The sequence below is a fragment of the Gopherus evgoodei genome, chromosome 3 (genome assembly GCF_007399415.2).
Source record: "Gopherus evgoodei ecotype Sinaloan lineage chromosome 3, rGopEvg1_v1.p, whole genome shotgun sequence".
Taxonomy (NCBI): Eukaryota; Metazoa; Chordata; order Testudines; family Testudinidae; genus Gopherus; species Gopherus evgoodei.
This window is the reverse complement of record NC_044324.1, coordinates 123224440-123243123: the sequence shown is the minus strand read 5'-3', so window position 1 is coordinate 123243123 and position 18684 is coordinate 123224440. Positions and strand designations below refer to the sequence as shown.

Genomic DNA, 18684 nt, shown 5'->3' with positions numbered 1-18684 from the left:
AGGCTTGAGCAATGCAGCCATGTCTGTGTGTGGGATGATATCCATTACAAGGATGATCAATGAAATAACTTTGTTCAGCAGTATTGGTTCTGCAGCTCCACCTGCCACCCTAAAGCTTACCATTTCTTTCTTTTGGGGCATGTGCGCCCTAACACTCATCCCTTCTCTTTAACAGCATCAGGTACCCCATTCTCAGGGAGTTCAGAAGGCACCAAGTGCCAGGCAGAGCTACTTCTTCCTAAAGTAAACCCATGCTATAGTTCATTGGCATGACACACACAGCAACATGCTCTTCTCCAGCCTATAAAGCACAAGGGAGAAAGAGGGCAAAAAAAACACCCCAAATCTCCCCTTCTTGATGTTGCTTTCTAATAAGTTTTCAAGAAAACTTATTACAAAATTGTATTGGCTAGCTGTTAAATTCCTCTCCAAAGTCTGCAAGAATTAAATAAGTGTGATAGCTGGTCACACTATTCTGGTGCAGCAGGTCCAAATTTACCAGGGCAGTTAAAATTATGACTTGATAGATATCACTTGCATTAGCCTGGGATCAGTATGCTTCAGGGAAGAGAAATATGGATCACTTCATTTGGGGGTAAAAATCCACAATTATTATTAATTTGAACTGTAATTGCACCTAAAAGTCCCAGACCCAGTACTAGGCACTGCACAAGCATACACCAAAGAGAAGGTTCCTGCCCTGAAGAGCTGACATTTAGAACCAGACCCTCAGCATCAGAGCTGAGTACTGTTCAGTGAATGACAAGAGAAAAATAACAGCTGGAAGTATGTAGCCAAACTGTCTGAAGAGGTCTCACCAGAGGATTCTTGATAAATGGATACTATGATGGTATATTTGTTTGTGTCAACCAGATAGCATGCTCCAGCTTTCTAACACTGCAAGGATATGATAATTTGCTGCCAATTACTAAATTGCCACTAGAGGGTAATATTTATTAGAGAAAATTTTGCTTTCCCAGCTGTTTTGTAAGCAATTACTTACATATTTCAGGTAGAAAGACTGATTTATCTTTTTTTAGTTCATTAGACGCTTTGACAATCCACCAAACCAAAGCACATGAAGTCTGCCAAAAGGGATTTTCTCGGAGAGAGATTTACTTTGGCCAGAGTAAATTCAAAGCACAGCTTTACAACTGCATGCACTTATGGCTGCTTTTAAGAATGAACTGCACAAATCTGTGATGAAGCAATGATAGAAATAGATACAAGGTTATCTGTTTTCATAAGCTGCTGTAGAGGAAGTGGTAGGATAGAGGTTAGCTCTGAATAGGAGAGGGGAGTTGTATATGTTGAGTTTTATAGGGAGTTCAGTTTAGGGCGTCAGCTGCATTTTAATTTTAGTTTTTTGAACTTGTATAAGGAGCCAGTGCTCTTTTTATCACTGTAGAAATCCAAAGAAATAATAAAATGACAGAGGTGGAAATACGACACAGGGTGTGTAAAACTGTCAGTCATCGACTTCTGTTGAACAGTCACCTAGAAGGAGATCTGAGTCTGCATTAAGTTTCTATAAAAGACATTTCAAAGTGAGGGGTTTAAGAAGAACACAGGAATTGCTGTATCACACAGAAAAATTTCTTCCTGACTTCGCTGGGCCTTTGGGAGATACCTTGAAGCACGAGGATCAATATCCCCTATAGTTTTTATCCTAGAAAGTATAGTCCATTCTGAGCATTACATACCTGCTCTGACGGAGAGCTGCTATATTTTTTAGACATTCTTTTCTTCATGGTTTCTTTTACAGACTTCACCTTTTTGCCAAGAGATATACGGGAGGCAGAGGGTGACTTGATCACTTCTTTATAAATGAAGTCTCCTTCTTGCCCTGCAAAATAAAATAGGGGGTTATGTCTAAAAATAAAATTACAAAAGCAAATTCTTGCCCACACTGCCTCCCTGTTATATCTCACTACAGCGCTCAGTGCAAAAGGTATCCGGGGTGACACGGTGTTTGGTTTCACTGCTCTCAGCTTTCACCATGGAAACATTCTCTTTTCTGGCCTTGAGAATAAACCAAGTGCATAAACTACTGTAGCATTCTCATCTACTCTTTCTGCTTCTCAGACCTGATTATAAGAACCGTTTGCTGCCCTAGAGGTTGGGGATTCAGTAGAGGGCATTCCCTCCCGCTTTGAGTTACTACTGAAACATTCAAGCTGTCAGGCAACACTATCTTCTGATACGACATGAAATCTGTTGTTTGGTCAGTAGAGATCCCCTACCCCTTTTACACAAAAGTAGGCATTGCTAACCCTGTGATCCTATCCAAATACTTACTAGGATAACTGCATTCTGCCTGAATTCTGAATTCCCATTCTATTTTCAATTGGATAAGCTGCATTCTCTCTTCTAAACTGTTATGTAGGTTTGTTATAGTTTAAAACAGTTGCTGCATCCACCACACAGGTTAAGTGGCTGCACTGATTGCACAATCAGTTTGTAAAGCATAGTATTTCTTCATATGGCTTTCAAAATACATAATTATAATTCAACTCTGTTAGAGAGGCACTAGTAGCACCTATGTAGCCAAGGCTGCATTGAGATTTGCACTGCAAGCAGGACAAAAACCCATTTCACACTTTAACGGTTGAATTTAGTCTCCAATATGGTACAATAACCCTTCAGGAGGATAACTGAATTTTCCACAAGGATTATGTATTTTTTTTTAGAAAAAAGGTTATCATTACAAAAAACAAAGACAACACACATGCAACCCCCCAAACAAGCTGGTCTAGTTAAAAAACCCTCTCCCTCCTCCTTCTAAAAATCATTGTGAAATCTGACAGTCACCAACTCTACCTTCCTTTCCCTTTGCAAAGATAACCTCATTGCTAACTTTATTGCTTCTTTTCATCTTTTGTCTTGTGAGTTCTGAAAAGACATTAAACTAATGCAATTAGAGACTTGATCTGCACGCATTAGTCTCGTATACCATATCTTTCTCACTGCTGGTGAAAAGGGAAAGCATAATGTCTAGATTTCAGAGTTTCCCAGATCAGAAGGTAACGTGAACAAAACATTGCAAACTAGTTTAAAGATACTAGCTAAAACACACACACACACACACACACATATATATATAGTGTGCTTATAAACTAAGTGTAAGGAAGAAAATCACAGTGTACTGATTTCTCTAGTCCCAAGGAAACTAATCTCTCCTCATTATCAGACATGCTGGCAATAAGTTGTTCTATTATTTAGATTTGATCTAAGCTACTTGATATAAAAGAATTGGCAGACACCAAGGCTAAAATAGTAAAAGTTGGTTCTGGGGGGGGATAAATGGTACAGTGAGCTGATCAGTATTTATAATATACCATATATACTCGTTGATAAGCTGAATCTTTTTAGTAAAAAATGGAAGCACCAGAGAAGGGGGTTGGCTTATGAACGGGTAGAGAGGGAGAGGTTGGACACAGCCCCTCCCCTCAACAAAGGGAGCAAGGAGAGGCAGCACAGCCAGCAGAGCCAGAAGGGAAGAGGCGGAGCCAGAGTCTCTCACCTCCTGGCCACACTGCTCTCCCCAAGCCTCCGAAGCAGCTGCAGCCTGTAAATGGCAGTGGGTGAGAGGCTGGGTGGTAGTTATTGGGGGGCTGTGGGAAAGTTGGAAGGGTTGAGAGGTTGGGGGTGGAGATGTTGGGGACTGCTGTAGATGGGGCTCAGGAGCTGGGGCCGCAGTGAGTAGGATGTTTGTGTGGGCTGTCATGAAAAGTGGGGCTGGTAGAGCGTTGTTGGGGTATATGTGGAGTAGGGGCATTTGGGGGTCAGTGGCGTGGGAGGGGCATTCAAGGGTCTGAGTGGGGTGGGGAGCCCAATTTTCATAGTCACAGGCCCCCAAATTCTTCATCTCGGTCCAGTGCTTCATCTATAAAATGGCATACAAAAATGTTTTAGGCCTTCACCTCATTGGTGTCTGTGAAAGGCTTTGAGATAGCCTGGATGGAAGTCACTATAGACGGCCAGTTACCGAAGTTGACAGTCTCCCTCCCAGTCTCTTGATGCTATTTTTGGTATAAAAAAAATAAACTGACAAATGTATTACTTTGATCCAAAAGTTGCTGTTGTGAAGTCTGCAACCAAAAGGAAAATACCATATATACTCCATCATAAACTGGTTTGTTTATAAGCTGACCCCCCCAAATATGGATAAGTAAAAATGGAAAAATGTTATGACTTGTTCATAAGCCAATCCTATAATTCAGGGGTCAGCAAACTTCGGCTCCCGGGCCATCAGGATAAGCTGCTGGCGGGCCGAGATGGTTTGTTTACCTTGAGCATCTGCAGGCACGGAGGTAAACCTAAGTACACCAAGTGTCCCAGTGCACCGACTGCTTACCCTGACGGGCTGGGACAGCAACTGGTGGGGAAATTTTTTGTGAGGAGAAGCTGGGAGTCAAGGGAGTAACCTCTGTGACAACCCCCCCACATGACCCACCCCTATCCCAGGACCGTCACACTCTCCCCATCCCATCCCTTCCCACCTTATCTAGCGAGGGCCAGGGTAGGATGTCCTCTGGCCTGGCTGGAGTTGCTCCGGCAGGCCTGGGCAGTGCGGCCACAGCTTGCTCCGGTGGGCCAGACCAGACAGCGTGGCCACAGCATATTCCAGTGGGCTGGGCTAGGCGGCCACAGCCTACTCTTGGGGGTGGGGACAAGCGGCACGGCTGCAGCCTGGTCATTTAGAGATGCCCCTCCAGCTCAGTGCTCTGCTCCCATTTCGGGCTAGGGTGGTTCCTCCCAACTCCAGCCACCCTGCAATGCTCAGGTTTGGTCTGGCCACCCCTCGCAGAAGGTGGCTGAGCAAAACTGGAGGAAGTGGCATTGCGAAATGCCTCGCTGGGTTGCTGCACCACTCAGTTTTGTTTGGGGTTTTTTTCCAGTGGTTGGGGCTCCCCCCTAAGATGGGGCAGTGTGCAAATGCACTGAAGGCACATTGGTTAATCCAGAGTGGTCATCCTTGTTTTCTTTTTGTGTCCCAGTCACAAACTAGATGTTTTTCCATTTGTGGTGAAGCACAGATATCACTCAACTTGCTTGAGGTGATGCAGTAGGTCAATGACATAGCTAGGAATAGATCAGAGACCTGTGCTGTAACCACCTAATCACACTACTTCTCACGTATAGTATATAAATAAACATACACAGTATATGGTTGTCACAAAGCTGAGAAACCAATGCAGTGGGTGGTTAAAAAAAATTGTGCTCTCTGGGCTGCTTACTTCAATCTCAAAACTGCTATTATAGAACTAGACTACATTTAACTCTACCAAGGAGCATTTCTTAGTACCATACATGAGGAGCCTCCTGCTATTTCAGATCCAGCCCTTCCTACCTCATACTCACCGTTTGGTCAGAGCTGTTGTTTCCAACATGCAGTGAACGATTTGTCAAGTCAAATCCTCCAAAGCTACAGGTTCTCTGTGGAAAGGACAGGATTAGTACAGAAACAAATCACATTACAAATAATTAACTCACTCAAGCATCTTCCCCCATTTGGAGAACATCACTGAAAACACAAATGTGTTGAAAAGATGGAAATGGAAAAAAGGATGAGAAATTTGTCCACTCTTTTTATGCAGTAAGCCTTCCAACTTTCTGGCAACCTCATTCCAGCCTCCTCTCCTATACTAGTTCAAAGTAGTATCCGTATAGTCAGAGGCCCCAATCCTGTGAAGTGTTGAGTGAGCACCTCCTGGGAGTAGCAGAACACCCTCAACTTCCACCGAAATCAACGGATGAGCTAATCACCTTGCATAATCAGGGCCTGGGGGTAGAAGGGAACATAACCCCAGTTCAGCTGCCCACAAGGGATATGCCACCAAAGGTTTTATTCTTCAAAAGCAATGACTCCAGTTTAGGCATCTCTCACCACCTCCTTGGTGGCACAAAGCAGCTTTATCACCAGCTGGGAGAGAAAGCAGGTCATATTTATAATGGTACAATTAGCCCAGTGGAGTGACTCACTCACTGCTCCTCAGACCTGGCCAAAAACTCTGATACTGTTGATGATAATCTCCCTGCCTAAAAACATCAGCACTATGACACTGGTTCCCACCCAAGAGCACAAAACCACACAGTGACCAATCACACTAAGTAAAGCCACACTTCCACAGCAAGAAACAAAGTGTTCAGCTCTGGCTGATGGGCCTGTTCTAAAGCTCTTGTATCCGTTGGAATAGGACTAGCTCCTTTGAACTCAGTGGGAATACAACTACTGCCTTTCAATACAAGAAGGTCAAACTGTTAAAACAGTTTTCCCTTCCCCCTCAAAAATTGGGGCACAGTACTGTAGTGACCTTGCTCTGTTCCAATGACTGCGTTTTTTAGATTCTTTTCACTGACAATAACCACATGAGACATCCTAGGGAAACAAAGATGCAGCAATCAGTATTTAATTCTATCAATGGTGAGATTCGATAGTTGATTTACAGACAGGTAGTCTTCTGTTTTAAATGATCTCTTTACAGAAGACATAAAGGGATGGGGAAATACCTGAAGAACACTGCTATGCATTTTTAGGGTTTGATCCAACACATAATGAAGTCAACTGAGAGATTTCTAGTGACATCAATGGCATTAGATCAGGTTCTTAGTTCTTCAGATTTGCCTAACCAACATTCAGGAGTGGCTGAAAGGCCTGGAGATAGGTAACACCTATCAGCTGAGAGCTACTCAATGAAAAGCCTGGAGACTATGATTTGTGGGAAGAAGATCCACAAATTACAGCCCCCAATGAACAATTAGATTAATTGGTCCTATTAGTACAAACTTTTGTTCTACCGCATTCATTTCTAATCAGGTGGCATGGGACAAAGAACAACAACAAAATGGGGATGAAGAAAGTTGCATGACCTTGAACCTGTCAAAACTGGCTATGGTTAAAGCAGCAGGCGTCTCTTGAAAGCTATCAGCTTTCTCTCCCTGCACATTCAGTGGCACTTAAAGAAGCTGGCCATAAGAGCAGAGCTACAGACTCAGACACAAGCCCAGAGGGCCAAGCCTTTGCTCCTCTGCTCCCATGGCACTTGGATGCAAGAACATGTGAGATCCAGCTTCATGGAACCTCCTTCAATGAACACTCCTACTCCAAGCAGCCCACATCCTTCTGCTGAATTGGGAGAAGGAAGAGGGAACTGCAAACAAGAGAGCAACATCTAGAACACAAGAAAAAAAAAAGAGAAGAGAAAAGAGACAAGCAGAAAAAAAAGAGCGAAGAAAAAAGGAGAGCGAGCAGAAAGAATGTGGACAGGAAAAGAGATGACAGCAACTGTACTGAGGCAAGGTGAGAGGTCAGCTAGGGAGAGGTGTGTGAAAAAGGTTGAGAACAAATGACTTAGTCACACTAGTCAAGACAAACTCACAATCTAGCTGTGAGAACGGTTTTCAAGCACTGTTTATAAAAAGTGATATGCTAGCCACACCAGCAAACACCACCATTAAAATCTGTTTCCCACACAGCACTTTTTAACCCGGGGTGGGAAAACTGGAGCCCGAGATCTGGATCTGGCCTGCAAGCCGTTTTAAGCTGGCCCATGAGCTCCTGCTGGGGAACAGGGTCTGGGGCTTGCCCCACTCCAGTGCTCCAGCTGGGGCGCCAGGTCAGGGGCTGCACCATGTGGCTCGGCCCCACTCTGGCACTCCAGCTGGGGAGCCGGGTCCCCATGGCATGGCCCACTATGGGGCACAGGGTTGGGGGCCGCTTCACGCATAGGAGCTGGAGAAGGGACATGCCACTGCTTCCGCGAGCTGCTTGAGGTACATGTCGGTCAGAGCCTGCACCCCCGAGCCTCTCCCCACAGCCCTGATCCCCTTCCCACCCTCTGAACCCCTTGGTCCCAGCCCAAAGCACTCACCTACACCCCAAACTCCTCATCCCCAGCCCCAACCCAGAACCCTCAACCCCCCTCCTGCAACCAAACCCCAATTTTGTGAGCATTCATGGCCCGCCATACAATTTCTATTCCCCGATGTGGCCCTCAGACCAAAAACTTTGCTCATCCCTGTTTTAACCACATAAATGGGACCTTCTGTGCCAGGAGCATTCTAACCTAACGCCAGGAGCACAGATAACCTAACGCTCAAGAGAGGACAGTGGAACAGAACTTAAGGAATCGTTCTCAGCCAATGTCTTTTAAGTTAGCCAGAGTAGTAGTTGTAGCAATCTTCTCTGAGAAGAAAGTCCCTGTAAATCTGTAACCTTTACCTTGCCCTTTCATAGCACTTTGATCATTTCTGGTAATACTGTACCAAACAAAGTCTGTGGATGAAGAGAGGGATATTCAATGGAATGGTCATGCAACATATTAGGATATTGGGAGGAATGAAAAACAAATTTTTGAATCACATGAGGCATGCCCAGGTCACCGAAATAAATATAAATGACAAAACCAAATGGCAAGACAAGACTGTGACCACTTCCACTGAATACAAAGGCATTACAATTTCCCTGAGGTTGCAGCAAGTGTTACAATTTTAGGAAGAAGGACTGGAGGTCATGAGAAGCTTATCAGGTTTCTGCTGTTTTAAAAAGAAGTTTCTTTAAAACTAATTGATTAGAAAATCCACTCCAAAAATTAAAAAAAAAGAAGAAAGATGTGCTCTCCTTTTCTTCTCTAATTTTATCTATGTGAACAAGCTAATGAGTTCCATAATGAGACTTCCAAAGTGAGACTACTCACACGTTTTAAAATGATTAAACAGCTTCCCTTTGGAGATGGCATCTGTATTTACAAGAAGAGAACATGAAAGGGCATTTCTAATGCATAATTGTGGTACTTCTTTAGAAGATATGTGGATCTTGTCAGTCTGCATATGCCCCACAAGTATTCAACTTGCAGAAGGGTGTTTCAGGTATCTGGTACAATCAACTGAATTGTTATTACATAAAAGAATATTATTCAAGAACACTATTTCTGGAAGTAACATGACAGTACCAGTGATGGGTCAGCTAGTCTACACAGAAGCACTAGTGGAATAGTCAGGAGAAACTGTTAATTGTACTGGGGCAAAATAAAGTATTACTACAGTGGCCATCAACCAAATGCAAGTGTACCACATGCCTGCTAGGTGTGGTGCTCTGTTCCCCTCTGGTGGCACCTCGACCATCTAGAGATTAATGATACTGCTACAGTCTGAGCTAAGAGCCATGTCAGATTAGGACAGAATGGGACACTTGGGGCTGCTGGAGGGTCTTAGACTGGGGTTCAGAAGGGCTAGTAGGAGGATAGACTGGTGTGTGGGCGCAGGAGCTAGTAAGGTGACAGCATTGAGCTGGGGGCTGCAGGGCCACATGGGGATGGTGGGCTGTAGGGCCACATGGGGACAGGGGTAGATGTGCCCTCAAAAAACCTGTTCCATGTTTCTCCTACCCATACCCAACAGCCCTTCAGGTTCACTCCCAGACTCCTTCCCTCTCCCTCAGCTCCTCCATTATCCCTGACTCCCCTAAGCCTTTCCACTGCTTCTGAGGTCTGCAGAAAATAAGTTGCTGTACTGTAGTTTAAATCGGTGGTTGTCAAACTTTCCACACTATTGTACCTCTTTCAGGAGTCTGATTTGTCTTGTGTACCCCCAAGTTTCATCCCTTAAAAACTACTTGCTTACAAGAACAGACATAAAAATACAAAAGTGTCTATTACTGAAGTATTGCTCACTTTCTCATTTTTACCATATCATTATAAAATAAATCAACTGGAATAAAAATATTATACTTACATTTTCACATATAGTATATAGAGCAGTAAAAAGTCATTTCTGATGTTAAAGTTTAGTTTGTACTGACTTTGATAGTGCTTTTTATGTAGCCTGTTGTAAAACTAGGCAAATATCTAGATGAGTTGATGTACCCCTGGAAGACCTCCAAGTATCACCAGGGGTACATGTACCCCTGGTTGAGAACCACTGGTTTAAAAAAATTATTACTCAAGGTTCTGTGTTAATAAGCCTGGTAAGGAATCTATTTATCAAAAAAATTACCCAAATCTTTTTTCATCTGTATTGTTTCAAACATATTTGTTGACAAGTATTTTGAAATAAATTACCAAGATAATTGAAACTGGCGTGATTATATTGTGTTATTTTGACAAATAAAACATGCAGTATTTTAAAATATTATGCACAGAATTTTTAATTTTTTGGCACAATATTCCTCCAGGAGTAATATAGTAAGCTTCAGAGGTCCCAGGTTCCATCCTGCCCACCAACGACTCGGGTCTGTTGGTGTGACAAGTGGGAGCTCATCTGGGATATCAACTGGGAAGTCTCTGAAGCTCAGTATGCACTTCCTTAGCTAGGGGAAGTATGTAACCCATGCCTGCTTGGTGTGGTGCTCTGTCTCCCCTCTAGTGGCACCTAGCCCAGCTAGAAATTGATGAGTCTGCTACGCCCTTAGCTAAGAGCTATATGCCTTTTAGCTCATGCAGTAGAGGCTCATTACTAAGCTTCAGAGGTCCCAGGTTTGATCCCACCCACCAATGACCAGGGCCTGTTGGCGTTACACAAGCATGAACACCAACCAAGGGTCAAGCTACTACTGGTGACTGACAATTAGTTGGAGAGATGAGGGATGTGACTATGTAACTCTCACATCGAGAACAAACCACATCCTAAAAAATTAAGCTTATGTGGAGGCCTCTTAGAGATATTCTAAAATTTGTGAGAAACAGTATTTTCTCCGTAATGTCTTATTTAACAAGACATTTAACCTTATGGGTATAGAGACATTATCAATCATCCTTCCCTTCAACCTACGTAGGGAAAAAATCTGCACTGTCAGGACAGCAGACTAGATGGCGTAACACTTGGGACTCTGGCGAGTTCTGATGTCAAGTTTCCAGGGGATTCAAAAGGCTGGTAGTGGGAACTGTGGCAAATATAGGTTTTTGTGACCAGGAAGAAGAGGGACGAGGTTGGAATTCTGAGTACAGCTTAACCTACCAGATCTCCTGCTATGCAGGAACATCGATTCCTCTGCTGGCTACCCTTCCCTCTATCCCAACTTCCCTGGTCGGACCTCCATCGCACGCTAGGGAGCAGGAGCAGCAACCAGGGGCAGTGGAGAAGTGACCCAAAGAGGTTCTATGCTGGAGAGAGAAGCTGGGGAGGAAAGCAGGCATGTAGATAACAAAGCCCTCTACCTCTCTGAGTGCTGGGTATGTGGGGAGGAAGACTACAGAGCTGGAGTGCACTATGTTAGCAACTGAGAGGAAAACAGGGGGGGGAGAGCTGGGATGAGAGCAGGATGGATGACAGAAGGAAACAGAGAGAGAATAAAATCTGCTTCTTTATCTTCCATCCATCTGAAAGATTTCCTACAATATTTCCTTTTAAAGAACGCTGAACTGATTTCTGAAACAGCAGGGGATTTTTTTTTTCCACATTGCTTCTCTTTTCAGCAAAATCTCAATTTCTGAATTAGAACAGGTTAAAAGATGCTTTTTGTGGTAAAATTTGCTTTTTCCCATTGAGTCACTCCATGCACATGGGAACCGCAAACCTGACAATGCTCTTCTCTTTATACACTGAAAGGGATTATACCAATTTCTTCACTGGGGACTAGAATGGCCTCTGTCCCCACAGCTCAGTTTTGCATTTAACAACTTCTATTGGCAAATGAGAGGGGGGAAAACACTGTACTAAAGTTTGCGGGTTGGGATAGAAAGCAGAAACAATGCTGACTGCAACCTCACAGGAACTGGAAGGCCACCTTCATGACAGCTCTTTGACTCACAGACTTTTGGTGGATTCTCAAGAGAACCCTTTTAGTACAACGGTCCACTGTGGCAGCCCACTTCCGTTTGGCCTCCTCATCCTCATCCAGCAGGCATCTCCGCAGGTCCTGCCTGTCAGCCTTGCTCAGGGTCCTGTCAGTGACGGGACGCACCAGGTGTGATAGGTTGAGGTGACTGTATAGGCTTCTCTCCACCACATAGGTGATATTGAACTCACTGACAGAGGTGCGCCCTCGAAGCCTTCTGTTTGGGAAACCACAACCTCCTCCCCCTTTGGCTTTGTGCCGGAGCAGTTGTAGGTCACAAGTTGCAGGAGATGCTCCTTTCCTGGCAGGACGCTGGCAGAGAAAAGCTCTGGAACAGGAGTAGTTAGTATCCATTTTCTTTAATCGGATCTGCTTCCTGACACTCTGAACCTCCTCCAGGGATACCAGGAGATGATGCTTGTGCCTGTTGCTGTCATAAAAGCAAATACTTTCAGTACTTACCCCATGGCTCAGGGAGCCAAGGCCCTTCTTCATCTCCCCCTCTGTCAAAGAGCGGCAAACCTTCTGGGTCTTCTCCTCTTCTGGGTAAGAAAAAAACGTCCCCAGCTTCTTGGGGGGCTTAATAAGGCCACGGCTATCAGTTTTGCTGAAGGTCTTAACCAGCTTCCTATTAGCACCCCAAGTATCTAGGCTGCTGGATGAAGGAGAAGCAGTGAGTGAGTCAGAGTCATCCTCAGGCTGCTTTTCAGAAGAGCCATCTAAGTAGAATTGCTTCTTGTGAACTCCAGAGTAAAGTGCCGATCTGTTATCCAGTACAGGAGAGCTGTCAAGTGAGTGCTCAGCCACACCTACAGGGGACAAAAGCAGGAAAATATGTGTCATCTTTCACACTTATTGTCCAATTTACTTATACACTAACGAGTCTTTCCCTAGAGATTGTGCTCTGGCCTATCATTTCATTAAATTAAGACAACAACAAAATACAGATACTTTTTAAAATGGAGAAAATATTCCTGACTACTGTGATTCACAGTAGCCCATAACATTTTTGTTGGTGGACAGACTTGCAGCAAATGTTCCCACTTCCATAAGCAAAGCAAGAATTCTGGGATAACTGAAATAAGAAGCAGCCTTAACGAATATTTTAAAAGGACGTTATCAAGACCTTTTCAGCATTTTAAACATCATTCTTTACTTCCAAGTGGTGTCAGTAATGAACCTTTAAAAAGTTGAAATCAAGATGCCTCTTCCCAGAAGATATTTTTTTGTCAATGAGTGCACACGCTTTTATTATATTAATTAGAAATAATAATAATAAAACTACTCTCCATTTATACAGTGTTTTTCATTCAGAAACCTCACAGAGCTGTAATGAAGGAGCAGAAAGAATTTTCTTTCGTTTACAGATGAGATAGATGAAGAACAGAGAAGTTAAGTGGCTTTCCCAAGCAAGTCAGTGGCAGAGGTGAGACCAGAACCCAGGTGTCCTAATACATCACTTATATGCAGACTAGGCTCTTCCTGTTTTTTTTTTTAATTGTCACTCTGGGTGCTGAGATGTTGGCAATGGGACAAATTCTGCTGTTTTTAATTGAGCAACATTCCCGTTAAATTCTAAAAGAAGTTTGCTCAGTTGAGGACTGCTGATTTTGATGCATTGACATTTACATATTTATTTAAAGAAAACAAGTGCCTGAAGCACTGAGTGTGGAGAGAATCTTATCAGAAGTTACGTGTATTCTGCAAACACAGTAAAATCACACGAGTCTTCCCCACTTCTTTCTTGCAAAGCACACTGCAGGGAACTGTTAAAAGAAATGTCTACACCCACAGGGGCTTCCATACCATTATGTTGGGTCCTAGAACTCAGCCACCAGCAATACAATGAGATCATTATGGGCAAGAAATGCATTCAAGATACTCGAGCAAATATTACACCAAACATCCCCACTTGGTTTCAGATTTCCAATAGCCAGTACTGCTACAAGCCAACAGTATTTCTCTCCAAGGTATGGAGCTGAGCCCAAGGATCATACTGAAAGGCTAGAGCTTCCTGGGGGTGGCCGCAAGCTCTATTTACATGATGTTTACTTAAGGCATTTGTGAGAGAAAGGGAGTAGGTCAAACTGTGGGTCAGCATCCCTTTAAAAAAAGATGCTTTCAGCAGCTCTCCATATTTTAGGTGGAAAAATGATTTTTCAAACTGAAATATTATTTTAAAATAATGGCTAGAACAAAGGAACAGGACCTGGACTGCTTTTGGGATTAGTGGAGGCAAATAATACACTTAAAACACAATTCCTTTTTACGTGTAAGGGTTTAGAGAGCATTTGCTTCAGATTTTTCTACTGAGCAACTTTTAAGCCAGATGCTGAGTTAGGGACAATTGCCAAAAACTAGCACACATACATGACAGCTCTGCCCAATATATTAGTTAGTGCATGTATATAGGTGATTCACACAGCTGTACATGTTCCCAAGTGCTCACAGAACTGTCTTATACAGATTGAATTAATTTTTAGTGAGTTGTGAAACTTTCCTTTTAAAAGTAGACCAGAGTTTTATCCATCCCCACTATAACTCAAGTAGCTTCCACAGTGTTACAGCAGGGATGAATCTGGACCACTGATTTCAATTATGGGATCGGTAAACTATCCTAATAATAGTGAATACATTCCAACATGCACACGACATTGCAGGTCTAGCCTCAGCCTATACGAGGCTGTAAATTCAGAGTTGAGGCTTCCTGTTTCATCTTCTGTACATTCTGTTGTACATCTGCTGCACATATATTAGTTGAAACCTCAGCCTCTCTTCTGTGAAGGTACAGCCAGATAAATTAAGGAATGGTTGTGTGCCAGATTTGACACCCTTTAACTCTGCATTTTCTGGATCTGATTAAGAGTCTTAACATCACTTGCACTGAACTGTTCAGTGGTTCAGTTACTTTTTTTCCTTTTCCCAGTGTAACAGAATAATAGTTCTCATGGAAGTGAATAAGTGTTGACAAATTACACTGGCTTATTGAGTAAACATGTATTTAAACAACTTGCAAAATATGTATTGTGTTTCACCGGCCACAACAGATATTGTATGGAGTCAATCCATAGTGTAGAGCAATGGTGGCCAAACTTACGGACAGAAGCCCCTACCCCACCACCCCTGCTGTAAGGCAGAGGACCCGAGCTCCCTCCCACTTCAGGCTGGTAGGTGGAGAATGGGGACAGGGGATTGTGGGGAGCTCTGTGAGCCGCACTTTAACTATAAAAGAGCTGCATATAGCTCACGAGCCATGGTTTGGCCAGCCCTGGTATAGAGCCTTAATGACACTAACATATATGATTTTTTTAAAATGCTATGGAGAAAAAGGTAGCAGAGCATTAGCAAGCATCAGTGACTCAGCCACTAAAAAAAATTAAGAAAAAATACCAATAGATTCAGTCAGCATCAACTTCCATTGCCCAGTCAAATCTAATTTTAACAGGATGAAAGAGTCTGTGCGAAAAGTATGGGAAGCTGCATCTGGAAATGCAGTGAACGCCACTTTTTTCTTCAGAAACAGGTAGGGAATTTTGACAAAATTACCTGTGGGGAATTTCTATGGGAAATTTTATTTAAGAACTTAAGATTGGCCATACTGGGTCAGACCAGTGGTCCAACTAGCCCAGTATCCTGTCTTCAGTGACAAATGCTTCAGAGGGAATGAACAGAACAGGTTAATTTTGACTGATCCATCCTGTCCATCCAGTCACACAGCTTCTGGCAGTTGGAGGTTTAGCGGTTGCGTTCTTGACCTTCTTGTTTGACAGACACTGATGGACCTACCTTCCAAGAAGATATCAAATTCGTTTTTGGACCCAGTTATGCTTTTGGCCTTTGCAAAATCCCATGGCAATGAGTTCCAAAGGTTGATTTTGCATTGTGTGAAAAAGTACTTCCTTTTGTTTTAAACCCTCTGTCTATTCATTCTGTTAGGTGACCCCTAGCTCTTATGTTATGTGAAGGAGTAAGTAACACTTCCTTATTCACTTTCTCCACATCGGTTAAGTATAGACCTCTATCATCTCTCCCCCTAAGTCATCTCTTTTCTAAAATCTGAACAATCCTAGTCTTCTTAAATCTCTTTGTATGAAAACTGTTCCATACTCCTAATCCTTTTTATTGCCTCTCTCTGCACCTTTTCCAGTTCAAATATTTATTTTCCGAGATGGGGCAAACACAACTACATGCAGTATTCAAAGTGTGGGTGTGCCACAGATCTATATAGTGGCATGATATTTTCTGTTTTATTATCTATCCCTTTCCTACAGGTTCCTATTGTTCTATTAGCTTTTTTGATTGCTTCTGCACATTGATCGAACGTTTTCAGAGAACTATCCACAATGACACCCAGATCTCTTTCTTGAGTGGTAACAGCTAACTTACACCCCATCATTTTGGTATGTACAGCTGAGATTATTTTTTCCAGTTTGCATTACTTTACACTTATCAACACTGAATTTCATCTGCCATTTTGTCACCGAGTTTAGTAAGACTCCTTTCAAACTCTTCACAGTCAGCTTTGGATTTATTAGTAAGTTGGTATAGTCTGTAAATTTAGCCACCTCACTGTTCACCCCCTTTTCCAGATCACTTATGAATATGCTGAGCAGTACAGGTTCCCAGTACAGATCCTGTGGTAACTGAGCCTACTCATACACTTTAATGAGTAGTGGCACATGAGCCAGCAAACAGAGCTGTAAACAGAGGCATTTGAGTGGGAGTTCTGTTGGAGGAGAAAGGAGGCGGCAAGACCCTGTTCCTTAGTGGCAGTCAGTGAGTTGTTGTGGGTGATGTGTGCTTTTTCTGATTTCTGTTCAGTGTGCAGAGGCTGTTAGGGGGCAGTATGATCAGAGAGGAGCAGTGTCCTGATTAGGGAATGGGGCTTCTCTGATTAGGGGGCCTATAAAGACAACCAAGCAACCAGCCAGTGCCACATGAGACAGCAAACTGAGCTGTAAACAGAGGAGTATGAGTGGGAGTTTATGGGAGCGGTGTGTCTGGTGTTCTGCTATTATTTGGATTTTGAGGTATTTTTTGTTTGTTGTTTTTCTTTTTCCTTGACAGGACTTGAGGTGGGAAATCTATGCGAGACAGAGGCAGAAGTGGGAGTGAACCAAGCAATGAGAGACAATGAATACGACCAGATGCAGAAGCTGCAGGATTTACATGATCCTAGAGTGGGTAACTGAAAAGAGTTTCGTTTGTATGAAGTGCTGCTTGATAGAGCAGTTGGAAGAGAAGATCCGAGGTTTGGAGATGAAGGTGGAAAATACAGTTGATTTCAAAGGGGATTCGATCAGATGAGGGAGGGAAGGTAAGAGGAGGTTGAAGGGAAAAGTCAAGACTCAGATACGAACTGGACTGAAGAACTCTGAGGAGAGACTGCTGGGTGAGGAAAGTGGCCAGTGGAAGCATGTAACTACAAGAACCAGGCAACGGAAAAATGACGAACTAGTGAGGGATAAATAGAGCCCAGGAACAGGTTTGCTGAGTTGGACAATGTAAAAGGCGAACAGCAGGCCGTAACTGAAGGAGGGAGGGCAAGGAAGAAGAGAAAAGCAGCCAGTCCTATGGGAAGAGTCAGTGGCGCTACCCGGAGTTCAGAGCCCCAAGGGAATACAGGATGACTTGCAGAAGATTGCAAGGGAGAATAAAAGACAAGAGGACTTGCAGACAGAAAGAACTGGAGGAAGGGTGCAGAATGACACCATCACAAGGAAAGACAGGTCTATGTGATTGGTAACTCTCTGCTAAGAAGAGAAGACAGGCCTGTCACCAAATCTGATCCAGAAAACATAAAGGGTGTGCTGTCTACTGGAAACTAAGATATGGGATGTGGACCTGAGGCCGAAGAGGATCCTGATGGGAATAGGAAAGAATCCACTGATTGTCCTCCATGTGGGAACAAATGACACAGCTAGATTCTCACTGGAACGTATCAAGGGAGACTATGCCAGGCTGGGAAAGATGCTTAAGGAAATGGAGGCTCAGGTGATCTTCAGTGGGATTCTACTTGTCCTAGCAGACAGACAAGATTATGATGATCAATAGATAGCTCAGGCAGTGATGCTGTAAGGAGGGCTTTGGGATGTTTGACCACTGGGAGGCATTTGTGGGCAGAGGACAGTTCTCATGGAATGGACTCCACCTAAATAGGGAGGGAAATAGACTTCTGGGATGGAGCTTGATACAACCGATAAAGAGCTTTAAATAAGGAAGTCGGGGGAGATGCTCATGAAGTCTCCACATTTGATTCTAACATTAAGCGGGAGGAAAATCAAATAAGAAAGGATACAGCAATGGAGACAGGAACAGCAGTGAGTAGGAGAATGGACATTAAGAGGAAAAATAGTGCTGATACCAACAAAGCTAACAGTCAGGTAGGTGATACTGGCAGTAGAAAAACTGTACCCAATCAAGTGAGGAATGTGGGCAAAGCCAACCAGCAACCATTAAGATGTTTATACACCAATGAAAGGAGCCTGAGTAACAGAATAGAGGAACTAGAACCACTGGTACAGGAAGTGAAACCAGATATTTTAGGGATAATAGAAACATGATAGAATAATAGCCATGATTGGAGTGCAGGTATTGAAGGGCATGTGCTGTTCAGAAAAGACAAAAATAAAGGTAAAGGTGGTGAAGTAGCATTATATATTAATGAGGAGTTAGACTATAAAGAAATTAGAAGTAATGGAATGGATAAGACAGAATCTGTTTGCGCCAAAATCACTTTTGGGGGAAAAAGCTACTAGAGGTTCCCCATACATAGTGTTTGGGGTATACTACAGATCTCCAGGATCTGATAAGGTCAGGATCCGGATAGAGACCAATGTAATGTTTTTAATGAAATAATATTAGGAGCTGAATGATTATGGGAGACTAACTTCCCTGATATAGATTGG

At 43.2% G+C, this 18684-nt stretch overlaps 1 protein-coding gene across 1 annotated transcript in view; it reads right to left on the bottom strand.

The window, feature by feature from the left end:
• The window catches only part of SASH1 (SAM and SH3 domain containing 1), a 178009-nt gene that overhangs the window by 32734 nt on the left and 126591 nt on the right, over positions 1 to 18684 (bottom strand). Inside the window, 4 exon segments of the mRNA XM_030556531.1 lie at positions 1704 to 1837; positions 2821 to 2830; positions 5365 to 5439; positions 12239 to 12585. Coding sequence (XP_030412391.1) covers positions 1704 to 1837; positions 2821 to 2830; positions 5365 to 5439; positions 12239 to 12585 — 566 coding nt within the window.